The sequence below is a fragment of the Panthera leo genome, chromosome E1, assembly GCF_018350215.1.
Source record: "Panthera leo isolate Ple1 chromosome E1, P.leo_Ple1_pat1.1, whole genome shotgun sequence".
NCBI classification, from domain to species: Eukaryota; Metazoa; Chordata; class Mammalia; order Carnivora; family Felidae; genus Panthera; species Panthera leo.
In genome coordinates, this window is record NC_056692.1 from 2,587,080 (window position 1) to 2,615,051 (window position 27,972).

A 27,972-nucleotide genomic window follows, 5' to 3' on the forward strand; every position below is an offset into this window, starting at 1 on the left:
CAGGATAAGGGGGGTGGGGAGAGGCCGGGCCGGGGGAGGGGCAGGAAAGAGGGCTATAAGGGCCGCGGCCCAGGCGGGCGGGAGCCAGGCCGACCATGGCGGATGTCCCCGGGGCGCAGCGAGCGGCTCCGGGCGGCGGCGGCCCGGAGCCCCGGGACCCCCTGGACTGCTGGGCCTGCGCCGTGCTGGTCACGGCCCAGAATCTGCTGGTAGCGGCCTTCAACCTCCTCCTGCTGGCGCTCGTGCTGGGGACCATCCTGCTGCCCGCTGTCACCATGCTGGGCTTCGGCTTCCTCTGCCACTCCCAGGTGAGCGTGCGCCCCGAGGTGCGCGGGTGACCGCGGACCCCGGTGCTGGAGGCGGCGGTGGGGTCCGTGGGCCCGGGCCGCTCGGCTCGGGCCCGACGCCGGTTCTGCTCCCACAGTTCCTGCGCTCCCAGGCGCCGCCTTGCACGGCGCACCTGCGGGACCCGGGCTTCACGGCCCTGCTGGTCACCGGATTCCTGCTCCTCGTGCCGCTGCTCGTGCTCGCCCTGGCCAGCTACCGCCGCCTTTGCCTGCGCCTCCGCCTGGCCGACTGCCTCGTGCCCTACAGCCGAGCCCTTTACCGGCGCCGGCGCGCCCCGCAGCCGCGGCCAACCCGGGCCTCACCAGGGTCCCAGGCCGGCTCCACATCAGGGAAGGTCTGGGTCTGAGGACCCTCGAGTCGGGAAGTACCTTCACGACCGCGCCCGCTTCCAGTCGCCCCAAGGACTTGAAGCCCGCGGGTCTCCCGACCTTCCCCGTCCCCGCCCCTGCCCCAGCCGGGTCCCAGCATCCCCTTGGGCGAACCGGAGCATCTGTGGACCCAAAGCTGGCGGAAATCCGCCACGCCCCGGAAAACCCACTTTCTTACTACCTACATCTGAATCCTGGACATCTGGGCTGGGCCCTGTGCACATCACCACTCCACCCCCAGCCCTCCCCGCCTCCCACCATTCGGACGAACCTCGCGTCCTCCTTTCCCGGTGCAGCTCCTCTAGTATTTACGGGCTGGGGGGCGAGGTTCGAGGGGTAAGGAGTGACCCCACATCAATAAAGAATTGATGAACTGAATGCGTTGCTTGGGATCCTGGGAACAGTGAGACGGCACAGATTCTATCACCCCCGCGCGATGCCCAGGAGCAGGAAACATGGGGCGGGGGGAGGGGGAGGGGGGGGGGGGGGCTCAACAGCGCATCCTTCAGCCTCCTGGCCTTCCCTTATCGCATTAGCCCGTTCTTCCTGGCCAGACCCCAGAGCTCTCTCTGTCCCTGACCCTGAAGTCACCTCTCCATCAATAGAGAGGAGAGGGCCCAGCCTCTGTCGCCTGCCCTGCTCCCCTTGGGGACCCGAGCCCGTTCTCTGACCCCAGCTTGGAGGAACTCGGTGTTGCCAGGCCGGGGAGGGAAACAATGGGCCTTCCGGAGCAGGATGACACCCCCTCCAGTCACAATTCTGGAGCAGCAGCGTGGGAGGGAAGATGGAGGGGCCCACCCTGGGGCCTGTTAGTCCTTAGCTCATCCCCACCCCCCGAACCCCGGGGAACCTTTGGCACCCCCGGACGCCCAGGCTGGGTGAAGGAGGGCTGAGAGCGCTCCCGACGTCCCAGCTACACTCGGACACGAGCCACTTCGTTTACAGGTTTAATGGTCTGAAAAGCCTGCGCGATCGCGGTCAGAGATAGGGAGGCCCTGCCAGGCTCTCTCTTTGCACCTCAATAGAAACGATGTGGTGGCCGGGTACCATGGCCAGGCCCAGCACACGGGGTTCTCCCGCAGAGAAGGAATCTGGAAAGAAGGGTCAGAGCATCAGGGAGGCAGGCCAGCGTCGGTCCCGCCCCTTCTAGTCCCAGAAAACTGGGGTGCAGCGGGGGGGGGGGGGGTGCCTCGCGGTGAGGGCTCCGCCGCATTCCCCGGGCACTGACCCGACGGTTTGAGGAACTCCTGCGCCGAGCCCAGGATGACATTGCAGTCGCGGTCGGTGCACAAGAAGCAGCCGACCAGGGTCCGTCCATCTGTCATGCGAATGCGCATAGTCTTGTTGAGCAGCGCCTCCAGCTGCTGCCGGGCCCGCGCAGCCGGCGAGTCCTCGCGCTCCCCGTCTGAGTCCTGCGCGGGGCGGGACACGCGCTGAGACTGCGCCGCCCACCCACGGAACCACAGCTCCCGACAGCCCGCGGGGCGCTCACACCAAGCCCAGAGGCTGCCGGGAGCTGCAGTTCCCCCTTCCGTCCCCCCATCTTGCTCCCCGGCTGCCCCTCAATCCCGGCACTCGAGCCCGCGCTAACCCCGGCGCTGGAGCTGCTTTGACGCCGGCTGCAACAACCGTTCTCCTCGCGTAGCAGCATGGTTGGTCCGGCTCCGGCCATTTGCCCCCGGGCCTCCTGAGGGCCCTTCAACTTCTTAAGAACCTTTCGGGTCCGGTGGTCTGAGATCTCGCGAGTGCTCCCGGCCTCTCTTCTTTCGCGAGATCACCTCTCCTCCTCTTAGTCTCCTGGGCAACTGCAGAGATCTCGCGAGCTTCTCTTCTCCGACGCTGAGGCTCGCTGAGGTCTATGGCGCCGGATGTCTTAACATATCGCGAGAAGTTTTGCCTCTTTAGTTTTAGACCTAGCCGTTAGGGACCCTGGAATTAGCGAGAATACCTTTTTTCGTAATCGCACTCCACCCCACCCTCCCTTGCTTTTGCTGCCTCGCGAGACAGTCAGTCAGTCCTAAATATCCCTTTGTAGCCCAGACCACTCTGAAAACGGAAGGTGTTCGCTTTCGCCCGGAACCCTTGAGCACGCAGCCCGATCCCTTGAAAGCCAGATTCGGACTACGTTTCCCGTGAGCACGCGCAGCCCACGCTCCGCCTCCTTACCCGCGCAGTGTTTGATCTCGGTGGCCGGTGGCCGGAGAGGGACAATGGTTTCCATGTCAGCAGATAAACGCGCTCGCGAGGGGGAAGAGATGCAGTGAGTGAGAGCGTGCCGAGAGCGACGAAGCAACGGGAGATGGTGGCCGATAGTGCAAGAGCCATGCCGCGCCGAGGCCTAGTGGCCGGGCCAGACTTTGAGTTTTTCCTGCGTCGGTATTTCACGCCGGCCGAGGTGGCCCAACACAACCGGCCGGAAGACCTTTGGGTATCTTACCTGGGATCCGTGTACGACCTGACACCGTTGGCTCAGGAGTATAAGGGTAGGGGCCGTGCTCTGGGCCAAGGCCAGGGCGTACGTTGGGGGGGGGGGGGGGGGCGGTGCCCCGTTCTTGGGTGGCTAGCATTGACTGCGGCTGCTCCTTCCCAGGAGACCTGCTGCTAAAACCCATCATAGAAGTCGCAGGCCAGGACATCAGCCACTGGTTCGATCCGAAGACCAGAGACGTGAGTTCTTCTGGAACCCGGGGTTGGGGGCGGGGGGGGGGTGGGTAGGGACACCGGAGAGCGGGGTGGGGAGGAGAAGCCGGGGCGGGCCGGGTCGGCGATGGTGACTGCTCCGAGGCCCCTCCCCGAACCCCGCTTTAAAGATCCGCAAGCACATAGACCCGCTGACCGGCACCCTGAGATACCGCACCCCCTGGGGCCGCTTTCTGCACGTCCCGCCGCAGCTGCCCCGTTCCGACTGGGCCAATGATTTCGGGAAGCCCTGGTGGCAGGGGTCGCGTTATGAGGTGGGGAGGCTGTCCGCCAAGACCCGGAACATCCGCATCATTAACACGCTCACATCGCAGGAGCACATGCTGGAGGTGAGAACCGGTGCCTGAGGGCAGGTCGCAGGGGACCGGGGAAGCCCAGCAAATCGCCAAGGAGATCTTCGGGCCCTTAGATCTCCATGGCCAGTGGGAGCAGCGTTTTCTCCCCCTCCAGGGGCAGACGGGGGAGAGCAGACCACCTAGGTCTCCAGGGTGGGGAATCGGAGGCGTGGCCGGATCACGGGGTACATAAGCCCTGGGCACAGTTCAGGCACCTCAGTGACGACGGTCCCGAGAAGCTCTTACGGTGCTGTGTTTGGGATAGTGACTGTAAGCAGACTCTCTTATCAGTGTCCTCGATTGTAGGGGTGAGGGGAGGCAGCAGTGACTGTGACCCTTTAAGGCTGTTTGTTAGAAGTGGCTGCCATAAGGACCGTAACGCTTGGCGGCCGTTCACCGCATGCTTCCTCTCGGGGACCGTGAAGTGCCTAAAAATACGGTCTACCAAGGGAGGCTCTCTGATCCCGGCTCCGTCATCTTTTGGGCTCCTGGCCTTTGTTTGGGGGTGTGTGCGTTCATTCCAGAATTCCGGGGGTGGGGGGTGCTTTCATGTTCTGCAGGTGGGGGCCCTGGAGTCGATGTGGGAAATCCTACACCGCTATCTCCCCTATAACGCACATGCTGCCAGCTATACGTGGAAATATGAGGGGAAGAACCTGAACATGGATCATACCCTGGAACAGAACGGGATCCGGGATGAGGACGACGAATTTGACTATCTCAGTATGGACGGTGCACCTTATACACCCGCGATACTGCTGTACTTCAACGACGACCTCACAGAACTCTAGGAGGGGAGATATATGCTCATGTAGACTTAAGATATATTCTGAGTTTGGCTGCTTCTGTGTCCTGTAGGAAAAGAGGTGGGTGTGGCGGTGCTGGAGCCAGACCCCCTTTCTGTTCCGGCCGCTGGCCTGTGGTTCCCCATGTGTCTCTGAGGTGTACGAGTCCCGTTTCCCAGGCCCACTACACTTTGCTCTGAGAGAGTCGGACAGCACGCGAGAAGCGCATGAATTGATTCCCAGGAACGATCCAGAAGGTGCGGGATCTCGGATTAGGGAGACGTAGAAGGGGTCAGTCAGAGCTCAGGCAGAACTGTCCGACGGTCAGAGAGAGAGAGGTCCCCCACGGGGATGAGCGACGGAAGAACCTCGTGGCAGCGATGGAGACGGGCCGGGCCGCAGGGAGACAGGACCTTCCCCAGGCGGGAGCAGGAAGTGTCGGTCACTGGCCAAACCAAACTGCCTTATTTCCCTTCTGAAGAGCAGTTGGCAGTCGCAACCCAAAGGGAAGAAAGGAAGCGAGCGGTTAGCAGGTAATTCAGGCTAGATCTTACGCTACGGGCTTCGTTTGCCCTGCTTAATACGACGACCCTGTAAGAGGGACACCATCACCGTAAGGCTTTGGAAGCTTAGAAAGACTTTTTGTCCCCGTTCGGCTTTGTTAAGCGATTGATGAACCTGGCGGCATCCCAGCTAGTGAGTGGAGGGGAGCTCCCTAGGCTCGGCAAGGTTTAGTGGCACGAAGGCACACTACTTCGTGGCTGGGGGACAAACTCGAGAGAGCATCTCACCGTCGAGGCTTGCTGGAGGGGCAGGACGCCGGAGCCCTATTGTGTGGTTTGGTTGGTTTCTGCGGTTACGGTCTTTGGAAGGGAGTCAGCAGAGTTCTGCAGGGGCCGAGCGGAGGCAGGGGGGAGGCAGGGAGGGCTGCCAGCTGAGCAGGAGCTATTGAGGCTGCTTCCTGGTTGATCCCACAGCAAAATTTTCTTCTTTTTTAGAGGAGAAGAGGTAGATGCGGACCGGCCGCAGGGAAAACGAGTGGAGGAAGGGCCTGTAGATGGGGGACAAAAAGCAGGCAATCATGACGGGCCCGGGCCCCTCAGGGAAGGAAAGAATGTCTGCCTTGCAAGATGGCAAGCCTTACAACAGTAATCTAGAGAGGAGCTAATGAGGTCAGGAAACTCATGTGACCAAGGGACAACCAGCGTGGCGGGGGAGCAGTGGCCAGATGTGTCCCCTTCAACCTCAGCAGGGGCGGGGAACGAGAATGACAGACCGGTGGGCTTCCTGATGGTCACAGGCCCAAAAGAACTGGGGAGAGGTGCGTGCACCTGCTGGCCAGGGGTGCCGGGGCCCGAGCAGGGGACCGTGAGGCGCTGGGCGGGCCGCCGAGGTGCTTTCTGAGGGGCTGGCTGGGAAAGGCACGGACGCAGGCGGAGACAGGTGCTGGCCTCGGCCCTTTCTGAGCTCCCTGTGAGACCGAGGGCCTCCGCTCAGTCCCACGTAATGCGAGAGGGGCCGTGAAGTATCCGGGTCTTTCTGATGTTTGGTCCACTCTGGGGTTGTTTCACATGCGTCCAGTTAAACCGACGCCTCAAGAACCCGAGCCAAGCGGCTGCCCTGGGGCCTGTGCCTCCGGGAGGGGCCCACACCTGCCCCCCTTCCAGAGTCCCCTACCTCAGTGTCTCCTGCCAGAAGCACACGCCTCTCCTCGCACCCTGGTCACTCTGCAAGTCATTCCCAGCTCCTAAATGTCCCTGGAATCCATCCTCTTTCCGCTTCTGCCCCCACACACCACAGTCTGAGTGAGCTCTGGAAACCAGACCGAGGCCTCTGGCTTTCCCCCTTCAGATTCTTCAGCGGCTTCCGGTTGCTTTGGGAATAAAGCCCTCTAAGTGCAAAGATGCTGTGTAAGCCGGCTTCTGGCCACCTGGCAAGTCTCACCTTTGTTCCGTGTTCCAGCTGCACGGCTGTCTCGCGGTCCGTGAAACGTGCGCCTGCCCCAGAACCTTCACGCATGCCGTTCCCTCTGCCTGCACACCCTTCCATCTCCCACCTAGCTGAATCCTCAGTGGTTCTTCCTCAGGAGAGCTTCTGGGGTTTCTTGGTGTTGAAAGCAAGACTCTGCCCGATCATTTCTTAACGCCACACACATTTCAGAGTACTTCCTACAGTTTAAACATTGAAATTATGGATGTAGTTGGCTGGCTGGCAGCTAGAGAGTAGGGACCATGTATGTCCACCCTGTTCACCGCTGTGTTCCCGGTGCTGGGCACACAGTTGCTGCTCAATAAATTTTGATGGTATGACCTCAAATGTTGAGTGAATTCATCCGTCTGGAATAACTAGTGGATGGGATGTTGTGTCCTGGGAGGCAAGTGAGGCCACCTCCAGCCACAGGCTTCTGTCCTGGTTCCCTTGGAACCAAGCCCAAGCCCTAGGGGCCGCCTTCTCACCAGATTTGGGGGGAAACCTGTCATTCCCGCGGACGGCCACCAGGTGGCCGTACTCGCCTACGGAGTCGGCGGCGGGGGCGGGGCGGCTAAGGGAGGGAAAACCCTCGCAAGTTCTAAAAAGGTTACAATGAAAGGCGGCCCCGCCGGAATTTATAGGTGGGAGGGAGGGATCAGAAAAGAAGTTAAAACCACATGGCTACTATTTTATTAGCTTTGGGTTTACTCCTGTTCTAGATTTTTTCCACAAGCTCATGCCAGGAAAGGAGGGACAGTCCAAGGTGGGGGTCTGATTACAGGGGTGGGTGTGCTCGGTAGATCGCAGAGCTGCGGAAGGGATCGACACCCCACGTTTCAGAGAGAATACGGCACACGGGTTTATTAACACGTATGGGCTTTAGCGCGGACGCGAGTAAAGTTTTTCACGAGGCACCACTTGGTTCTCTAAATACCCAAGGCTGGGTATTTGCGGGAGGAGGACGTAAATAACGCCTGGGCCTAAAATCTAGAAAGTAAATAGCACTGAGTGTAGGGTCCAAGTCCTCTCCTGGCGACCTCTTTGGTTGTGGAGGGAGGCGGGGGTGGGGGGGGGTGGGGGGGGGGGAAGGGGGGTGAAGGCAGAATACCAAAAGGAAAGCTGCCTGTCCTCAGGAAACCACAACAGACTCAAAGGACTCAATGGGCAAGTTTCCCCTGAGCCCTGCTCCCTAAGCGCATAGCACCAAGGATAATAAAGACCTGGGTGTCCCCGCAGGGAGCCTGCCCGCTCAGTGGGAAAAAAGACACACACGTGCACACACACACACACACACACGGAAAGATAAATGAAAACAGTATATGATAAAGGACCAAATTATGGCATAGAAAAAGTTTCCACCCTCCTGGCAAATCGCACGTGGATTCTTAACCTGGATCTCCAGAAGGGCAGAGGTAGTTTCTAAATATGGTGGGGTGGGTGTGTGTGCGTGCGTGTGTTTGCACGTGCGTGCAAGCTCAGATACGTATTATTTTGGAGAAGGGTGGGTGCTATAACTTCCATCGGTCTCAAAACGGCCCGACCCCCGCCCCTGAAATAGTACCCCCCCCCCCCCCCCAATTGAAAGACCTCCGGAAGCGAAATAGCAGAGGCGGCGATAACCACGTGGTCCCGGGATTCCGGCCACCTGTCTCCACGCTCATCTGTTACACCTGTGTTGCCACGGCCGCCAAGCCCAACGCCGTAACCCCTCGGGGCTAAGTTTATGGCCAGTCCCAAACATCTTCCTACCGTCCCGAATTCTGATCTGGACCGACCTCGGGGCTGAGTGGGGGGGATCTACCCTTCAGGCTTGAGCCTAACGCCCAGTCATGACGTCAGAACGAGTTCAATGCTCCCAGCCCGCCCAGCGAGTTTAGGTCAACCACACGGAGGTGTTGATACTGGGAGAACGGCCGCTTGCCGACAGAGCAGCGAGCGCGCGTGGAGGGGTTGGTGGTAGAGAAGCAGAGTTTGAAGCCTGGACCATCCTGAAAGTCGAAGGCTAGGCATTCCAAATACGAACAGGTACGCCGCCCGAGCACCGGGTCCTCTAGGCATAAGGGAAACACTCAAAACGACAACAACCGTAAAGCTGTGCGTGAGTATGTGAAGGGAGGTCGCCTAAGAGGGGTCAGGGGGAAAGAAGGCCGAGATGAGGAGCAAGGCGGTGGAGAGAGTGCTGGAATGAAGGCCCCCTCCCCCTGGGAATGGCTCAGTGGCCGCCTTTTGGAAGCTTGCGGCTTGGTGGGAACTCGGGTGTCCAGCGTCCGTCTGACCGAGTCACCCCTGTCTGTATCCGCCACGGCCACGTCGTGCCTGGCACAGAGGGGTAATGCCTACCTGCTCCAGGAATTAACCGTACACGTGATCCCTGCTATCTGACATGTGTGAACCCAGGACCCGAACAGACCCATATGATGTGATGTCCCCTGCCACTTGCCGGCTCCGTGTGGGGGGGAGCCTGCGAGCCGTGGACAGTAACACCTGTGCTCGTCAATGGCGCCCGCCCTCCTGTAGAGCAGTAAGGAGGCTGACATATCCCCCTTGTCCTTTATCTATGTCTTTTTAGGTTTTATTTTGTATTTGAGAGAGAGAGAGAGCAAGCAAGCAGGGGAGGGACAGAGAGACGGAGACAGAATCCCAAGCAGGCTCCAGGCTCTGAGCTGTCAGCACAGAGCCCCACGTGAGGTTAGAACCCGTGAGCAGTGAGGTCATGACCCGAGCCGAAGTCAGTAGCTTAACCATCTGAGCCACCCAGGCGCCCCATCCCCTTGACCTTAGAGGACAGCCTGGAGAGAACGTATTTGGCTGCGTATCACAGGAGGTCGACAGCCGGGGCCTAACTACAAAGAGTGAGTTTCTCTCAAACGCTGAGTCTGTGGTGTCGTAATTCTGCGGGCCGGGTCATCGGGGTCTCCGGGAGCTCTTCTGTCGTTCTCGGGGTCATCACCTTTCTGCCGCTCTACCGCTAGCCTGCGCGGTGGGCAGGAAGGAGGAAAAGGGAAGGAAGATCGCGTCTCTATCAAAGCAAACATCTGACCTTTGGCCGCAGCTCACGGGTAGGAAGCGCACTCCACAGGGGACCCTTGGCTGCAAGGGAGCCGGGACCCCGTGTTTTCTACTGACGTCCACGACACGGGCGGGGAGCACCACCCTGGACAGAGGGCACAGATACCGGGTAGGAACCAGTGATCCTCCTGCAGTCACGCTCAGGCGCTGTATTCATCCATTCGTTAGCCAAAAACCAATGTCGTTGTGCCAGGTACTGTCTGGGGTCTTGGGGACACAGAAGGGAACGAGGCAGGCGAGGCTCCTGCTTCACTGGGACTTAACGATCTGGCGGGATAAACGGTGAACAAAGGACAAGATCGTCTCAGATGGTACTAAGAGCTATATGCTAGGTACGCCTGTGCTCACACACGCACAAACATATATAAATACACACACGCACACGTGTGCTAAAAGTACTATAAGAACAGAGACGCCAGGGGCAGCTGGGTGGCTCAGTCGGTTCAGCGTCCGACTTCGGCTCAGGTCACGATCTCAGGGATCGTGGGTTCGGGCCCCGCGTCGGGCTCTGCGCTGACAGCTCGGAGCCTGGAGCCTTTCTCAGATTCTGTCTCCCTCTCCCTCTGCCCCTCCCCTGCTGATGCTCTGTCTCTCTCGAAAAAATAAACATTAAAAAAAAAAATTGAAAGCCCTCGCCTCAAATCCAAGGGCAGGGCACCGGCCTCACTCCTCAGAGGGAAGAGGGGCAAAGTTACATGGTAGTAAAAGCATGTTGGGTGTGGGACATTACAGTGGCCATTTTGGGGGTAACCCTTACCCTTGTCCGGGAGGCCCTGCAGGCCCAGGCTCTTGTGTCCCGAATTGGCCTTTCACTTTCGGGCCCCCCCCACCCCCACGCAAGCTCTCTCCTGTCAGGGCCTCCATGTTTGTTGTCCTCAGCATGGAACATTCCACCCACCGCTCAATGTCTGGCCAGCTCCCGCCCCTCAGAGTCTCTGCCTAAGTGTCACTTTCTCAGGGAAGTCTTTCCCGATCCCTTCAAATATGGCAAATATTTCATCGCACCGTCTCGGGTTGCCTCGCAATGAAAGTACTCAGTGTTTCATTCACTGTTTAACGTCCGTTCCCCCTCCCTTCTTAGACTCTAAGCTCCGGGAGGGCAGGCATCCCGTCTCTTATCTGCCGCTAAACACGCAGCTCCTCGCTCAGTGCTCAGCCCAGGGCAGTTACTCAAAGTTCAGAAAATGAACAAATGGGTGAAAAATGCTACACGTGGGCTATGAAATGCCTCGGGGGACGTCGCAGCCCAGTCTGGGGAGGTCAGTGGAGGCTTTCTGGAGACGCGTCTCCTCCGGCCGAGACCTGAAGGACCAGGACGAGGGAGCCGAGGGAGGAGGCAGGGGAGGGTAAGGAGAGTGGGGAGGACAGGCTTCCCGTGAGGAATAAATAGCACAAACACTGCAGAGTTGGGGGTGGGGGGTGCAGAGAGCTCAGGAACAGAAGGCAAAGCTAAGAGACAGGAGGCGGGGGAGGGTGGGCGACGAGGGGTGTCGAGGCCAGACCAGGTCGAGGGAGGCTTTGTGCACCTGGCTGTTTGTGTGCTGCGATATAGTTCACACACGATACAGTTGCACGCCTTTCCGAGCGTGCAAGTCAGGGTTCAGGGTTTTCCAGGGAGAACGGCACGATCAGATTTGCATTTTAAAGACGTGACTTGCCTACAACGTCCAGAGAATGGACTGGAGGGGAAAGAGGGAGGGGAGAAGAGGGGAGACGGGAGCCCACGCCACTGCCGCGGTCCAGGAGGGACATGGGGGTGGCTGGGACGGAGTGGTGCTGGAGGTCGGAGAAGACAGACTGAAGACAGAATTGTGCGGCTCAATAATTTCCCGGGAGCACGTCTGGGGCAGAGGGAGGAGACAGGGGAGGATGATGAGTGTGCGGGTGGACAAGGGGCTCCGACTGGGGAAGAAGGGGGTGTGTGGTGAGCCGGTGTCGGGGGGTAGCTCTGGGGCGCAGATGCAGATGTCCCGATCTCCCTGGCTGCGTGGCTCTGGGCTAGACTCATCGGTGTGGGGACTGTCAGCTGAGTCACTGTTGCCAGATTCAGGGGTGAAGTCACCTTGAGGAATGACGGCGAGGGGCCGGGGGCGGGGGAAGAAGAGACTCAGAAGGAAGAGCCAGAGCGGCGAGAGTGACCGGGGAAAATGGCGCCATGGAAGCCAAAGAGAGTATCTGATGGGGGGTTGGGGTAAACAGTGTGAAACGTTCCACGGAGATCAAGGCGAGGACTTGATTGTCCGTGGAGGGAACAAGCAGCAAAATAGGAGTCCGGCTACGGTTGGATGAGGCGTGAACGGCCCAGGGGCAGAAGGAAGCCGACCACGGAAGGCTCTGTGACCATGCACAAAATGCGTTCCTGTCTTGAGATTACGTTTCTTTAACTGTAAACTATGAACAGTAGAAATAAGGTTTCGCCAAGGATAACAGGCATGCGCCAGGGCGCGGTCCCTCCGAGCGGGAGATCAGAGAAGGTAAGGTATGGAAATGTGCCCAGCAGCACGAAAGGCCCTTTGAACAGGCACCCCAAAATGTGAGTCGTCTCTTCCTTTCCTTGTGCCAGCCGCTATATATTTAGTAACACACGCTTCCTGTGGGATTTCCTGAGACTCGGCATTATTCAGCATCCAGGTGACCTCTGTCAAGTTCAGGGCATGGGTCGACCGTATCTGCGACTCACATTTGGCTGCCAGCCCAACAAAAGTGCGCCTCCATTAGGAGAACTGGGTCCAATGACCCATGGATTGTCTCCTATGGTTCCCGAGCGGGGCTTATGTCTGGGAAGCGGGACAGAGCCCGGATGGGGGCCAGCTGTCGGGCGCAAGAGAACTAGAACCAGCCCTTTGCTCCCTCAGTTTAAGGGAGGTGCCGTTCATACCTCAGGTCGCCCACGCTGTCACCTTCAGTCACCTCCAGTGAACCTCTTAGAAGTGAGAAAGGGCCAACACTGTGACTGTTTAGAATACTAGCTCCCAACTATCGAGTGTCTTCGAGTCAGCACTTTCTTAAGTGAGCTCACGGAATCCTCACCACGACCAGGTGAGGGAGGCAGGGGTACCCTGCCTCACAGATGCGGGGCTGAGACCTGAGGGCTAAGGAGTTTGCCCGAGGTCACGTAGTGAATGGAAGAACTCGGGACACCAGGTGCTACCTGACCCCAAAGCTCAAATTCTCACGGGGTTAGGGGTGGACAACTTCATTCCTTGGCTCTGGAATACATTTTTGGAGTTACACAGTTTGGGGATGTAGAATCTTTAAAAAAAACAAAAAACAAAAAACAAGTGATTTTAAGTTGCCAATCGTATCTAATTTAGTCTAAAATTAAAATGACCCTCATTCAGAGAGCTAGATGGCGAGAAGGCCCACGAACGGGCCAAGGGGCAGGAAAAAGCCGGCTTGGGGTCAGCATATACCGCGGCAAATCTAGAATCTGAGAGACAGTCAGCCAGGAAAGGTGTCAGGGCAATTCTGCTCCAACAGCCAGGGCTTGACATGACATGGCATTCGCAGCCGGCCAGCCAAGGCACAAGCGTTAAGAAATTGTTAAAAGGGAAGCGTCAAAAGGGAAGAAAGGTTTGGTTTTTGTCGTTTCATACAGGACCATTCCGTTTCCATCACGGTGGTCAATCAGAGCAGGTCTAAAGGAAGCAGAGAAGAGAAAGACAATGATTTGTGGGAAAGACAAAGAGCAAGGGAGAGGATTTAGCTAAAAAGCCAGCAATTGGGGCGCCTGGGTGTCTCAGTCGGTTGGGCGTCCGACTTCGGCTCAGGTCATGATATCTCACAGCCCGTGAGTTCGAGCCCCGCGTCGGGCTCTGTGCTGACACCTCGGAGCCTGGAGGCTGCTTCGGATTCTGTGTCTTCCTCTCTCTCTGATGCTCCCCTACTCACACACTCTCTCTCTCTCAAAAATAAACACTAAAGAAAAATTGTTTTTAAAAAAGCCAGCAATCGAAGTAGAGGCAGATGTGAGATCACAGAAGGCAAGCAAAGATCATTTCCAGAAGGGCATACGTAGCAAGTTAAGAACTCAGAAACAGCCTCTCTGTCGGCAACCAGGAGGCTGTGGATAGTCTGGTGGCAGTGGCTTCAGAGGACCTGGAAAGCGAGAGTGGTCAAGTAGGACAAAGAGGATGCAGCGAAATACACAGGCTTCGTGCCCATGTCTCCGGGGAGCCCTCTCTGATGTTCTGTCTCCGGGAGAGAGCTGATAAGGTCTCCTGCCAGAGCGGAAGGTGGAGGAGGTGTGGCAAATGTGAGGAGGCTTTGGAAAAGTGGCCACGGAGACCTGAAAGAAAGCGGACTAGGGAAAAGGATTTCTGAGCCGGGACGCCGGTGGGCACGGTCGTGGTGTTCTCTTCAGCAGCACTCTGCACGCTGGGTGTGAGGGTCACAGTTAGAGGTGCGCGGGCAGAGGCTCAGGAGAGGACACGACACTGGCTGAGATGACAGACCACAGACTCTACGTTGGACAGGGAAGGAGGTGAGGACCCGGTAGAGCCCGATGAGGGAGGGACTAGAGTGTCTTATGGGTCCAAGAACAACAGAGAAATGAGCTAGAGGGACAGAAAGTTGTGGGCAATGCGGGGGCTTGAACCCCGTTATTTCAGAAGATGTAAGTCCTGAGCCACCTCCACCGGTGTGGAATGGACAGAAAGGCCTCTGGTCAGGGAGTCAGGGGCAGGACTGAGCCCGTGTGAGTCTGTAGTGAGTGAGGGGAAGGATGAGGGCAAGCAGATGCAGCCTGAGAGTGAAGTTCAGGGCTATACAGCCCATAGGAGCCTTGGACGGGGGCCTGTCACCTGACATGGGGGAAGCTGGGATCAACCGCTGGTGAAAAGAAATAGATTCCTTTACGTATGTGGTTTCCAGACTTATCTGCCACGTCACCAAACTTTGTGACCAAATATTTGATCCATTCTCCTATCTTCTCTCTTTCCATATACTTTTAATTTTTTTTAAGCTTAGTTTTCTTTTTCATTGCAGAACATGTGTTCTTTACAGAAAATTCCAGGTAGGCAAGCATAAAGATGTCAAAACAAAAGCACTCTTATTCCTATCACTCAGCAGAAACCAGTGTGAACATCTCAACCACTTCCTCCTAGTACTTTCCTATCTGGCTGCGATTATACTACACGTATGACTTTATATTGCTTTATGCAACTAACATTAGATCTTAAGTTGTTAAAAAGGAATCAGGATAGAAGAACAGTGGTTTTCTCTAGAAGGGGCACAGACTGGGAAGACGCTGGAAACTTCTACGGTGGTAGACATATATATTAAACAAATTTTTTTAATGTTTGTTTCTGAGAGAGAGAGAGAGGGAGAGAGAGACAGAGCACGAGTGGGGGAGGGGCCGAGAGAGAGGGAGACACAGAATCGGAAGCAGGCTCCAGGCTCCGAGCTGTCAGCACAGAGCCTGATGCAGGGCTCGAACTCACAAACCATGAGATCATGACCTGAGCTGAAGTTGGACACTTAACCGACTGGTGCTGGCGCTTGACGTATTTTACATCTTTACCTGGCTGGTGTTCATACAAGAGTACACGTATGTAAAAACTCAAAATGTACACCTCAAAAAAACCCCAAACAAAAAACAAAAAGAAATTAGATCATAAACATTTGCTCGTGCCATTTCGTCAATGTGGAAAAAGGTTAACAATCACCAAATCTAGAAGAGTATACAGGTATCAACAACACAAGAAATGACGGGTATTGGCAAGGGTCTGGAAAAAGGGGAACCCTCATGCACTGTTGGTGGGTGTGCACACTGATTCAGCCACTCTGGAAAACAGTATGAAGGTTCCTCAGAAAGTTAAAAATAGAACTACCCTACCATCCAGCAATTGCACTGCTAGGTATTTACCCGAAGAATACAAAAATGCTAATTCAAAGGAATCCAATAAATCCAATACCCCGAAGTTTAGAGCAGCATTATCTACAATAGCCAAACTATGGAAGCAACCCAAGTGTCCATCGACTGATGAATGGGTAAAGAAGATGTGGTACAGGGGCGCCTGGGTGGCTCAGTCGGTTAAGCGTCCGACTTCAGCTCAGGTCACGATCTCGCGGTCCGTGAGTTCGAGCCCCGGGTCAGGCTCTGGGCTGACGGCTCAGAGCCTGGAGCCCGTTTCAGATTCTGTGTCTCCCTCTCTCTGACCCTTCCCCGTTCATGCTCTGTCTCTCTCTGTCTCAAAAATAAATAAATGTTAAAAAAAAATTTAAAAAGAAGATGTGGTACGTTGTAGATAAATGGAATATTACTCAGCCATAAAAAAGAAGGAAATCTTCCCACTGGCAATGAAATGGATGGGGCTAGAGAGTATTATGCTAAGCAAAATAAGTCAGTCAGAGAAAGACAAATACCGTATGATTTCACTCCTATGTGGAATTAAAAAACAAAAACAAATGAGCAAAGGGGAAAAAGAGAGGCAAACCGGGAACCACACGCTCAACTGTGGAGAACACACTGTTGGTTCCCACAGGGGAGGGGGATGGGGATGTGTGTGAAAGGGGTGATGGGGGTTAAGGAATGCAATTGTGACGAGCACAGGGTGATGTACGGAAGTGTTGAACGACTATACCGCACACCTGAAGTTAATATCACACTATCCTGGAATTTAAATTAAAACTTAAAAAACAAAAAAGAGTACACGGGGGTCCACAGCACTCCTTCAATTTTTCTGTTGGTTTCCTTCCCACCTCGACTCACCCGGTATCCTGAATTTTATGTCATTATTTCCTTGCTTTTTCTTTGCGATTAGTTCCCTTCCACCTAATTGGAAAAATTGGAAAATTTTCAAACCTACAGAAAAGTTGAAGGAGGGCTGTGGACACCTGCATACTCTCTTTGTTCGTTTCATAAGTTCAAAAGGTTGATGTAACATAACATCAACCACGAAGAATATTACAATGAACACGTGTGTCCATCATCTGGTTTAGTAAATATAACAATAGTCATATTTTTTAAAGCCTTGTCTGATCTTCTTTTGAACTTATGAAATAGTTCTCAATAATAGGTAAAAATTTTAAAAACCTCCATAACATTTTAATGGTTTCTAAAAATTCACCCATAAAATTCATGATTTCTTTTGAAAAACATTTTTTAATGTTTTTGAGAGAGACAGAATCCGAAGCAGGCTCCAGGCTCCGAGCTGTCAGCACAGAGCTCGATGTGGGGCTCGAACTCACGAACTGTGACGTCGTGACCTGAGCTGAAGTTGGACACTTAACCAACTGAGCCACCCAGGCTCCCCTAAAATTCATGATTTCAAAGTGTAAAGGTCAGAAGCTCTCAGTATAAGGTTTACAAGATTGCAGGGTTGTCACCACTACCTAATTCCAGAACATTTTCATCATATGCAAAAAGAAATCTCATACCCACTGGCAGTCATTTCCCCATTTCTTCTCCCCTCAAATTCTGGTCAATCACTAATCTGTTTCCTGTCTCTGTGAATTGATCTAATTCTGGGCATTTCATATAAGTAGAATCATACAGTAAGTGGCCTTTCGTATCTAGTTTCTTGCACTCAGCATGATGTCGGCTAAGTTCTTCCATGTTGTCGTGTTTATCCCTACCTCACTCCTTTTTATGGCTGAATAATATTCTACCGTATGGATATACTGCCCTTTGCTTATCCATTCATCGGCTGATGGGCATCTGGGTTGTTTCCACTTTGGGGTTATGATGAATAATGCTCCCACAAAGATTCACATGCAAGTTGTGGTGGGGACACACATTTCAATTCTCCTGGGTGTACACCTAAGATTGAAATTGCTGGGTCGTACGGTAACTCTGTAGTTCGTGTTTTGAGGATCGGTCGGCGATCTTCTTGCCCTCCAGGAAGCACCTGGCGATACTGGTCATGCTTCCTTCCAGAAACTGTCTCCTTTTTCCACGATAACACTATCTGGTGCACCTACCACTCTAACAACTTCTGTTTCTTCCTTTGGCTTCTCTTCTCCCCTGCCCATTCTTCAAAGTACCCCCAAGTTCTGGCCTCTACTCTTCACTTGATGTGCTAACCATTCTTACTGTTTAAAGAGGTACCAACACCTCCTAGAACTTTCTACCATGAACTTACCCCCCCCCCCCCAGCCTGATGGGGTCAACATACTACTCGCTAAGTACTTTCTCAATCAACATAGACCGCCCTTCTTCCCTCTATCTGCTCCAAATTTTAGTGATCTTTTGGGGCCTACTTCAAATACAACTACACACGAAAGTTCTTCAGTGATCCCCCTCTCCCTACCAAGATCTTTCTTCTCTGAATTCTCAGATTTTATAGCCCATAGCAATTATCACGACTGCATATTGTTGATTAGTGTTTCTGATCTCAAAGGTCTCTCCTCCCTCCACCCCGCTGATCCTTTGGTCACTAAAAAATTTCCAGGCTGCTTTAAAAGATGTACAGTGAAAAAATAAGCTTTCCAGTGTAACTACTACAGTTTCTCATATATTCTTCCAGGAATATTCCCCAGATATTTACATATTTTTTTCTTTCATCAATGCTATCATTATAAATATGTTCTTCTATACCTTTCCTTTCTTCTCTTTGTACCCCAATTAGTTTTTTTCTTAATTTTTTAATGTTTGTTTAGTTTTGAGAGAGAGAGAGAGAGAGAGCATGAAGAGGGGAGGGGCAGGGAGAGAGGGAAACATAGAATCTAAAGCAGGCTCCAGGCTCAGCTGTCAGCACACAGCCCGATGCGGGGCTCGAATTCACGGACCATGAAACCATGACCTGAGCCGAAGTCGGACGCTTAACTGACTGAGTCCCCCAGGCGCCTCTACCTCAGTTAGTTTTTAAACTAGAACTGCACTAATGTTTTCAAAAGTTTAATTTCCATTACATCCGCTGATTATACTTTGCTTATGTATTTTTCTCCTCAAAAAACTAGATTAGTGAAGAATAATTTCTTTACAGAAATCATACTACTTTTTAAGCCATTTGGTTTCATTTGCTAAGGTGATCACGAGGCTACTTAAATTTGTTTACACAAACAATAAATATTTTCTCATTGTAAAAGTTCAGAATTCTTTTTAAAAAAATTTTTTTCTTAAACATTTATTTATTATTGAGAGACAGAGAGACACAGAGCATGAACAGGGGAGGGTCAGAGAGAGGGGGAGACACAGAATCTGAAGTAGGCTCCAGGCTCTGAGCTGTCAGCACAGAGCCCAAAGCAGGGCTCGAACTCATGAACTGTGAGATCATGACCTGAGCCGAAGTCAGTCACTTAACCCACTAAGCCACCCAGGCACCCCTAAAAATTCAGAATTCTAAATAGAGGTAAATATTCCCCTTGACTACTCTTTCCCAAAAGTGGCCACTATTCCCTATTTGATATGTCCAGAATTAAAAAAAAATTTTTTTTAACATTTATTTTTGAGAGACAGAGTGCAAGCAGGGGAGGGGCAGAGAGAGAGGGAGACACAGAATCTGAAGCAGGCTCCAGACTCTGAGCTGTCAGCACAGAGCCCGACGCGGAGCTCGAACCCACAAACAGTGAGATCATGACCTGAGCCGAAGTCAGATGCTCAACTGAATGAGCCACCCAGGTGCCCCTGTCCAGAATTTTTAATTTATAGATAGGTTAGATATAGATAGGTTAGATAGATAGGCATTTATAGATAGGTTAGATAGATAGATGACAGATAGAAATGTATCTGTAGAAACATACAGCATTTTGTTTCTTTGAACATAAACTAAATGATATGATAATGTATATATAGTTCTGCAGCTTGCTTTTTGCCATTCAGTAGTAAAGAATCTTACCACATACATGTAAATCGTTTTCTTCTTTTTTTTTAAATTTTTTTACACTTATTTATTTTTGATAGAGACAGAGCACAAGTGGGGGAGGGGCAGAGAGAGAAGGAGACAGAATCCGAAGCAGGCTGTCAGCACAGAGTCCGACGCGGGGCTTGAACTCACAAACTGCGAGATCATGATCTGAGCTGAAGTCGGACGCTTAACCGACTGAGCCACCCGGACACCCCGTTTTCTTAATTTCTTAATTGCCGTTTTCTCATATTTCTTAATTGACTTAGCTGGTCCTCACTGTTGGAGATCTGGGGCATCTCCAATGTTTTGCTATTCTAAGCGACGCTGTAATGAATATGTCTGCATGTTTGACCTTATATACACCCAAGTGCGAGGACTGTTTCTCAGGGTAGATGGTAGGAGGTGGAATTCTGTGTCAGAAAACATGTAACTTTGCAAGTGTCCTAGAGGGGCAGCTGGCTGGCTCAGTCAGGAGTCAGCGTCATGAGTTTGAGCCCCGCGTTGGGCAGACACATTATGAAGGAGGAGGAGGAGGAGGAGGAGGAGGAAAATGAGGAGGAGGAGGAGGGGGGAGGGGGAGGGGGAGGGGGGGGAGGAGGTGGGGGAAAGTAGCGGCGGCAGCAGCACAAAAGTGTACTAGATACAACTGAATGGACTATTGCCAGTTCTGGTACAGTTGTAACAGGTAGTAAGTCATATACGTGGCCATCACTTTCACGTATTAGCTCCTTTTTTTTTTTTTTTTTTTTTTTTTTTTTTTATTTATTTTCGGGACAGAGAGAGACACAGCATGAGCGGGGGAGGGGCAGAGAGAGAGGGAGACACAGAATCGGAAACAGGCTCCAGGCTCCGAGCCATCAGCCCAGAGCCTGACGCGGGGCTCGAACTCACGGACTCACGGACCGCAAGATCGTGACCTGGCTGAAGTCAGACGCTTAACCGACTGCGCCACCCAGGCGCCCCATAGCTCCTTTAAAACCCAAGGGCATCTCATTGGCCTTGACGTCGTCTCGTCTCGTATATAGTAGAAAGAACACCAGACTAGAAACTGGAAGATAGGCTTGAGTCCTGGTTCCGTCCCTACCAACCAACTTGATCCTAGGCACTCCTTTCAACATCTGGGCCCCCGTTTCTGCACCTACAAAATTAGATGGAAGCTCTGTTTCCTAAAATATGGTACCTACACCATCGGTAGCGGGCAAGATGCTGTTATTTTCCCTGATTTTTGTTTCAATAATGACTTGTATTTTAAACTAAGTTAGGAAGTGATTACCCCATCGAATCAAGGATCTTATAGATATTATTTCTCAGTAATATGAAATTTACTTTATTTTTTTTAACGTTTATTTATTTTTGAGACAGAGAGACAGATCATGAACAGGGAGGGGCAGAGAGAGAGGGAGACACAGAATCTGAAACAGGCTCCAGGCTCTGAGCTGTCAGCACAGAGCCCGACGCGGGGCTCGAACTCACGGACCGTGAGATCGTGACCTGAGCTGAAGTCGGACGCTTAACCGACCGAACCACCCAGGCGCCCCTGAAATTTACTTTTTAAAGGGTATTTGTTTGGGGCGCCTGGCTGGCTCGGTTGGAAAAGCACATGACTTGTGATCTTGGGGTTGTGAGTTGGGAGCCCCACGTTGGGTACAGAGATTACTAAAAAAAATAATAATAATAAATAATAGAAAAAATTTAAAGGACATCTGTTTAACTTAAAAGTGAACTGGCTTGAAGGAAAATAGCCTGCATCTAACAGTGTAGGCGGTCGGCAAGTAGGGCACATCATGAATAGGATACATTAAGAACTGAAGTTTCTTTCTTTGCCAAATCAAGAGGTTAGATTAAAGCTGTAGGTCCCAGGGGCGGCTGAGTGGCTCAGTCGGCTGAGCATCAGCTTCGGCTCAGGTCACCATCTCGTGGTTCATGGGTTTGAGCCCCACATCGGGCTCTGCACTAACAGCTCGGGACCTGGAGCCTGCTTTGGATTCTGTGTCTCCTTCTCTCTCCGCCCCTCCCCAACTTGCGCGTGCCCTCTCTCTCCAAAAATAAATAAATGTTAAAAAAAAAATTTTAAAGCTATAGATCCCAGACTTTTGGATTTCAATAACCAGAAAAAATGTAAAAAGAAAAAGAAAAAGTTAGTGATCAACATGGAGTTGCTGACTTTTTATTGTCCTAAACACATCAATGACAACAACAAATATATGCCCATCACCATTATTTAAGACAGATATTTAAAATGTTTTGGATTATAAAACAAGTGCATGTTGAAAAATTCTCCAGTTGCACAGAAGTATGAAAAGTCATTCCCTTTCTCTGCCTTCATAACATCTATTGTGGACCTCCTTCCATTAGAAAGGACATTTTTAACAAATTTATAATTAAATACATAAGCATGCATATATGTAACATATTAATACATATGTTAGTATATGTATTAATAGTATATATATATGAAATGTATTATCTCAGGGCACCTGGATGGTTCAGTCAATTGAGTGTCCGACTCTTAGTTTCAGCTCAGGTCGTGATCTCACAGTTTGTGGGATCCAGCCCCATATTGGGCTCCCTGCTGATGGTGTGGAGCCTACTTGGGATTCTCTCCCCGCCTCCCTCTCTGTCCTTCCCCCAGTCGTGCTCTGTCGCTCTCAAAATAAATAAATAAACTTAAAAAAAATGTATAATCTCAAAACAAAGGACAGATCTTCTCAGCAAAGGGCAGGTGGCAACCTTACTTAGCCATTTGGAAGCCACTGGTTTAGATGATCTTCTCTCTAAAATTCCATGATTAAGTCTAGGATATCCTCAGTACTTCCATGACTTCCGTTATTATCACCAATCTATATATTTCAAAAGACAATTAGGACCCTCTTTAACATTTCCTTGACTGGGAAATCACAGATGGCAAAGCGCTTTTTCAGTCCTTTGACCTGCCTGTTCCACGAGCGCACGTCTGTGCTCTACCAATCACTGTCACTGGTTCCCTACGTCAGAGTTGTAACCTGGGGTCCACAGATCTCAGGGTGTTCGTAACACTGTGAAAACATATGTGGTGCTTTGCATACACCAGCTGATCCTGGAGCATGAAGGTCAGGGGCGCTGACCCTTCATGCTGTAGGAAATCCGCGTACAACTTTTGCCTCCCCGTAACATAACTACCAATAGCCTACGGTTGACCAGAAGCCTTGCTGCTACCATTAACAGCTGATTAGCCATGTTTTGTCTGTGGGTTATATACCGTGTTCTTACTATAAGGTGGTGAGAAAATAAAATGGTATTAAGAAAACCATAAGGAAAATACGTTTACAGCCGCGTACTGCCTTGATAGGTACCGTAAGTTTACGTCGCCTGTTTACAAGATGAATCATCTGTCGGTCCCTGCGTCAATACCGTCCGACAGGGCACCGCACGCCGTCAATGCGCAGGACTAACACGGGGCGTCAAAAATGAAAAGGTGACATATGGTCTCTCAGTGTTTTTGTGCATAAGTTTGAACTTTCAAAAATAGATTTGTGTAATATTTTAAGGTAGAAGATAAAATACACTAGTAGCTACGTGTATTTTGTGCATTCATCTAATGCCCTTTTCTTAATTTCGTCGACGTTTCTAGGCCATGCAGTGCATCCCCAAGTTTCCTCAAATGATCCCACATCTCCAAAATATCTTCGATATACTTATTGAAAAAATCCAGGGGCGCCTGGGTGGCTCAGTCAGTTAAGCGTCCGACTTCCGCTCAGGTCACGATCTCACAGTTCGTGGGTTTAAGCCCGCATCAGCTCTGTGCTCACAGCACAGACCCTGGAGCCTGCTTCGGAGTCTCTGTCTCCCTCTTTCTGACCTTCCCCCACTCGCCCTCTGTCTGTCTGTCTGTCTGTCTCTCTCTCTCTCTCAAAAATAAATATTAAAAAAAATAATAAAAAAATGTACATATAAGTGGACCCGCACAGTTCAAACCCACGTTGCCCAAGGGTCAGCTGTATACTGTTTTTCTGGGGGAAGGGCTGATAACTTTCTATGAACCAAAAAAAGAAAAACAGAAAACAAAAAACAAAACTGGAAACACTTGCATTGGGTAAGTTTCTTGCTTTGGCTTTAAAGAAATAATCTTCTTATGGCTTAGGAGTCCCTTACAATTTTCTTCTAGTTCTTTCTCGGGGAGGGGGCCCTCCAATTCCGGTTTGCATTGGACAGGCTGTGTGCCTAAGGTCCTTTTTCTCACCTCAGTGGTCTTCTCATTAAAAGCAGGGACCCTTCTCCTCTGCCAATTAGTTAGTCATGTGGCACCTTAACTTTGTATTTGGTTTTTATTTTTTGAAGCACAGGAAGATAGGAAAAGGCAGGGAAGTGGTGTCCACTTTGAAAGCGACTAGCAGCCCAGAGACAGTGAGACCTACAGGCACAGAAAAGAGGCCTACAGACAGACAGAACAGACAGGTACAGACAGACAGAACAGACGGGTACGGACGGACAGAACAGACAGACAAGAGAAAGAGAGGAACCTGAAAATGCAGGAGAGACACGAGAGTGGTGTAGACAGACGATGGCAGACAGACAGGCTGGCAAGGACAGAAAGGAGAATGAGTGACAGACAGGCGGGAGAGAGCACCAGGCAGGCCGGCAGGCGTAGAAAGAGAGGGAGAAGGCCGAGCAAGAAAGGAAGAAAACAATAAGGAAAGCGGGAGAACGACGTGGGAAACGGCGTTCCGTGCCACACCGGGCTCTGTGGCTGAGAAAGTGCGGTCACATACATTACTGCAGGCAGACAGGGAGAACCCAGCAGACAGATGGGGTGATGGAGGGACGCAGGCCAATCAGACAGAAGAGAGGGAAGGTGGCCAATCAGAAGGAGGCTAGAAGGCAGCCCAAGACAGACACTTAGGAGGAAAGACAGAACCGAGAAAAGAGAGGTGAGACATGGAGGGAGGGGAAGAGGGGAGAGACGTGGACACGGAGGCCGAAAGAGTTAAAATCAGGAGTCCAGGCAGTGAAAAAGCAGACAGGGAAGAATAGTGCATTCTCAGTAAAAGTTTCACCACGGTCTTTCCGAAGCGGCCTGGACGGAGCCTGTGCCTTTGTTTCCACCCCCCACCCCCTTCCCAGGAGTTAGCGTCACCATCTCGGAGGTGGCGGGGGAGAGGAGCCCAAGGAAGGAAGAAGAGGGAGAAAAGTTTTCGTGAGAAGCAGTTTCTTAGACTAGAGGAAGACAGACTCCTTGGACGGGCCGAGGTCAACAGCCTGAGGGTGCTGCTGGGCCTAGAAGGATCTAGAGTCACATGCCTGTAAAGACTTGGCGGGAAGGAAGAGCAGGCCCCCATGCACAGGAGCCTGTGCTGACTAACCGGACCTGTGCTTGCACCTGTGGGCACTTCCCCGTTCTTTTCTCGCTTAATCCACAGTCGGTGATGAAGGGCCGGGGAGCCGTGCCCTCTCCCAGATAGCCTGGCGCGCAGACGAGGGCCCTTGGGGGCAGCGGGCCCTTCCAGAGCGTGCCGCACCGGCAGGAAAAGCGTGCTTCTAGCGACCGATCAAAAAGACAGGTGCCCGAGAGCAGACTCAAAAAGATAAGGAACAAGAGGTGGCAAGCCAGGTGAGGCAGGAAGGCCTATGGACAGACTGACAGAGAAGGAAGCATCCAGCAGAACTGGGAGAGGAGGAGGAAGGAGCGCGGCCCAAAGCGAGGAGACTTGTAGACGTGTAGCCCCTTCTCTGGAACAACGTCCAAGAAATGAAGAGTAGTGAAGCCGGCCTCAGGGAGAGGAGCAGGGCCCCGGGGAGAGGGCCCTCGAAAAATTCTGTACGTGTGTGTGCGTGCACGTGTGTATCACCTACTCAAAAGTGGGGGCGCCCGGGTGGCTCAGGTGGTTAAGTCTCCGACTCCCGATTTCAGCTCCGGTCATGATCTCCCCGTTCGTGGGTTCGAGCCCCGCGTCGGGCTCTGCGCTGACAGCGCGAAGCCTGCTTGGGATTCTCTCTCTCCCTCTGTCTCTGCTCCTCCCCCGCTCACTTAACTCTCTCAAAAGAAATAAATACACCTTAAAACTAGATAAAAATTTAAAAAGTTGAGTGACGAGAGAAGACGAGAAAAGAGAAAGTGAGCGGAGATGTGGACAGCAAGAGGCAGGCAGGCAGACAGCCGGGCCAAAAGGCAGGCAGGCTCTCTGAGGGACCAGAAATACACGAAGGGAAAGGGATGGCCGGCACGAGGGCGAGAAGTGAGAAAAGGTAGGGTTGGAGGGGGTGGGGTATGGCAAGAAGGCAGGTAAGGCTTTGGGGCCTGGGGGTCACTGACAGGTGCAGGCAAGAGCGACCTCCGCCATTGACGGGATGCTGATACTGCTGGTGTTGAGGAAGCCAAGGGGGAGGAAGCCGACGTGCAGTCAGACTGAAAAGATACAAGCATTAACCAGTGGGATGGCAGCAGGCGAGCGGGGTAGACAGGCAAGCAGACAGACATAAAGGGCGGCAAGGAAAAATCATGAACTTAACAGGCATAAATAAGACGGGAACAAGTAGGAGATAAGAGGCAAACCGAGATAGGGAGCCACGGCAGGGCCTGGAAGGTAGACAAACCAAGAGACGAGGGCTAAAAAAGTGACAGAGACAGGCAGGCGGGGAGACAGATGGCTAGAGAGAGAGAGAGAGAGAGAGAGAGAGAGAGAGAGAGGGGTGGGCAAACAGCCAGAGAAGCAGACAGACAACCAGAGAGAGGAAGAGGCTGCCAGCCAGTCGGGGAGGAGCAGACAGGCGGGCAGGCAGACACCAGAACAGGAGCAAGCAGGTAGAGGGGCAGGCGGAAGCAAGGAGAGCAGAGGGGAAATGGAGAGGTCGGCAGGAGAGGAAAGAGAACAGGGGAGGCGGGCAGGCAGAGGGGACACGGACAAGAGGGAGAACGGAGTGAATGAACAGATCTGTCTGCAAAGCACATGAGAGGGTGACGGACGTGTGGCCAGGGATCCACACCTGCAGCTTCATGGGCACATGAGGGCAGGCAGAGGCGCTCGGCGCAGGGGGAGAGGGCACCGAGGCTGGGGGACTGTGGCGCACATGATGTGCAGGGCTGTCCACATACACGTGGGGACACTCTTCACACACACACACACACGCGCGCGCGCGCGCGCACACACACACACGGACCAGAAAGAGGAGGGAGGCAGGCACACGCGGGGAAGAGAGAAGTAAACAGAAACAAGACAGGGCTGGAAAGTCACTTCGAGGTAGAACAGCCTGAGCGGCCAAAGGGACGAGAGAATCAGTCTTGGAGAGAAAACACAGACACACACAGAGAGGCCCACACACAGAAAGAGGGGGACACCCACATGGGCTCGCACAAAGACACCGAGGGAAGGGAGGGAACAAAATGGAACAGAAGAGGGACAGTAGTCAGACCCGGGCGCAGGGATGATACAACAGCGGAGACGAGAGAATTCCAAAGGCCGGGTTCAGAGAAGGCTGGAAATCAATGCTCAGTCTAGTGCATTAGTGTGTGTGCGTCCGGGGAGGGGGGTGTACGTCAATAAAGAATGTGTCAGCCTCCCAAGCAAAAACTGGCAGGGTATTCCCTGTCCTGAATCCTGTCCCCCTTGCTGCCCACCTACCCCTCCCTCGTAAGGTGCTCCTGAACACTGGGGGGGGGGGGGGGGGGGGGCGCTGCTGGGTGGCTCCAGGAGGAGAGAAATAACCCAGGAGAGAGACTATCCCTCCGTGCCAGGGGCCTGGGGTGGGCCTCAAGGAAGGGGCAGAGTGTGACAGAAAGAACGGGAGGGAGGTGGAGTTCGGAAAGGTGACCAGAACAAACAAAAAAAGGGTAGAACGGAACCACTGTGCCTCCTTCCACGAGCACTGCTCAACGGGCAAGTCCCAGGACTTCTCTGATCCAGTCTCTGGATGAGGCAGCTACTTTGGGGGACTCCTTTTCAGGCTCCCACCTGATCCCCCGAAGCCACGGGGGTACAGCGGGAAATCCTGGGCCAACCGAGTCAGAGGGAGACGTTGAGGGTAACCCCTACCTCTTTCTCTTGCTCAGTCCCAGTACTTTTCTGTGGCAGGGTACCTGAGTTCCTTCCACTCTACCAGTGTCGGAGATCACGGAGGAAGGGAGGTACACTGCAACGCGAGAAAAAGAGAAAACAATTTCACAATTCTCAGACTTGACTCTTTGCCCCCTTATTCTAAAAATCTGTTCTACCAACCCCTAAATTAATTTCCCAAGTCAGATGAATTTTAAGAGTCAAGCAGTTGGGGGAGGGGGAGGGGGAGGTAAAGCAGCAAAGAGTGAAGATAAAATTTACAACAATTATAAATCACCGAAAAGGCTGGGCAAAGGGGAGAATCAAACATGGACTCCTTTGAAAAAAAAAAAAACTCAATCATCGGATCTATTCATATCTCTCCCCCCGCCCCCCAAAGTCACTGGGATTTCTATCACTTTTTTTAAAAGAAAGGGGGAAAAAATCCAGTACCGCTCCTCACTTGAAAGATACGTACACAATTAAATGCGTTTTGATTTCAGTGAGGTATGTAGAAACACAGTTATATATAAACATATATTTCATCTTTTCCTTTTCAATGCCTGAAGGGGAAAAAAAAAAAAAAAACCCTTCACATCAAA

At 52.6% G+C, this 27,972-nt stretch overlaps 3 protein-coding genes across 6 annotated transcripts; 2 read left to right on the forward strand and 1 right to left on the reverse strand.

Annotated features, from left to right (window-relative positions):
- Window positions 1–54: 54 nt before the first annotated feature.
- Window positions 55–1,090, forward strand: TMEM88 (transmembrane protein 88). Its single transcript, XM_042915862.1, has 2 exons — window positions 55–308; window positions 425–1,090. Exons 1-2 carry the CDS (start codon window positions 96–98, stop codon window positions 692–694), a joined length of 483 nt encoding a protein of 160 aa, XP_042771796.1. The 5' UTR covers window positions 55–95; the 3' UTR covers window positions 695–1,090.
- A 482-nt stretch (window positions 1,091–1,572) lies between these two features.
- On the forward strand, window positions 1,573–4,576 carry LOC122207210 (cytochrome b5 domain-containing protein 1). Of its 4 annotated transcripts, none has more exons than XM_042917120.1 (5): window positions 1,573–1,661; window positions 2,946–3,199; window positions 3,307–3,383; window positions 3,527–3,745; window positions 4,312–4,576. In XM_042917120.1, exons 2-5 carry the CDS (start codon window positions 3,016–3,018, stop codon window positions 4,540–4,542), a joined length of 711 nt encoding a protein of 236 aa, XP_042773054.1. In that variant the 5' UTR covers window positions 1,573–1,661; window positions 2,946–3,015; the 3' UTR covers window positions 4,543–4,576. The 4 variants fall into 4 exon arrangements, with proteins under 4 accessions (XP_042773054.1, XP_042773053.1, XP_042773052.1 ...); XM_042917119.1 differs by having other exon boundaries at window positions 1,580–1,661; window positions 2,943–3,199; XM_042917118.1 differs by lacking the exon at window positions 1,573–1,661 and adding an exon at window positions 2,639–2,848 and having other exon boundaries at window positions 2,943–3,199.
- Window positions 1,651–27,933, reverse strand: NAA38 (N-alpha-acetyltransferase 38, NatC auxiliary subunit). The gene is made up of 5 exons (XM_042917124.1): window positions 27,849–27,933; window positions 27,371–27,467; window positions 2,308–2,645; window positions 1,945–2,128; window positions 1,651–1,807 (listed from the first exon to the last, which is right to left on the reverse strand). The coding sequence occupies exons 3-5, from the start codon at window positions 2,386–2,388 to the stop codon at window positions 1,695–1,697; spliced, it is 378 nt and encodes a 125-aa protein (XP_042773058.1). The 5' UTR covers window positions 2,389–2,645; window positions 27,371–27,467; window positions 27,849–27,933; the 3' UTR covers window positions 1,651–1,694.
- Window positions 27,934–27,972: the final 39 nt, after the last annotated feature.

What these genes read in the sequence shown, in the direction of transcription:
- NAA38 (XM_042917124.1), bottom strand. Translation starts at nt 2,388, where the DNA reads ATGGCCGGAGCCGGACCAACCATGCTGCTACGCGAGGAGAACGGTTGT. An exon ending in AAAGCAGCTCCAGCGCCGGG is followed by an intron (nt 2,129 to 2,307) that starts GTTAGCGCGGGC and finishes CGCCCCGCGCAG; the next exon opens with GACTCAGACGGGGAGCGCGA. An exon ending in GGAGTTCCTCAAACCGTCGG is followed by an intron (nt 1,808 to 1,944) that starts GTCAGTGCCCGG and finishes CCTTCTTTCCAG; the next exon opens with ATTCCTTCTCTGCGGGAGAA.
- TMEM88 (XM_042915862.1), top strand. Translation starts at nt 96, where the DNA reads ATGGCGGATGTCCCCGGGGCGCAGCGAGCGGCTCCGGGCGGCGGCGGC. An exon ending in GCTTCCTCTGCCACTCCCAG is followed by an intron (nt 309 to 424) that starts GTGAGCGTGCGC and finishes CTGCTCCCACAG; the next exon opens with TTCCTGCGCTCCCAGGCGCC.
- LOC122207210 (XM_042917120.1), top strand. Translation starts at nt 3,016, where the DNA reads ATGGTGGCCGATAGTGCAAGAGCCATGCCGCGCCGAGGCCTAGTGGCC. An exon ending in GTTGGCTCAGGAGTATAAGG is followed by an intron (nt 3,200 to 3,306) that starts GTAGGGGCCGTG and finishes GCTCCTTCCCAG; the next exon opens with GAGACCTGCTGCTAAAACCC. An exon ending in TCGATCCGAAGACCAGAGAC is followed by an intron (nt 3,384 to 3,526) that starts GTGAGTTCTTCT and finishes CCCGCTTTAAAG; the next exon opens with ATCCGCAAGCACATAGACCC.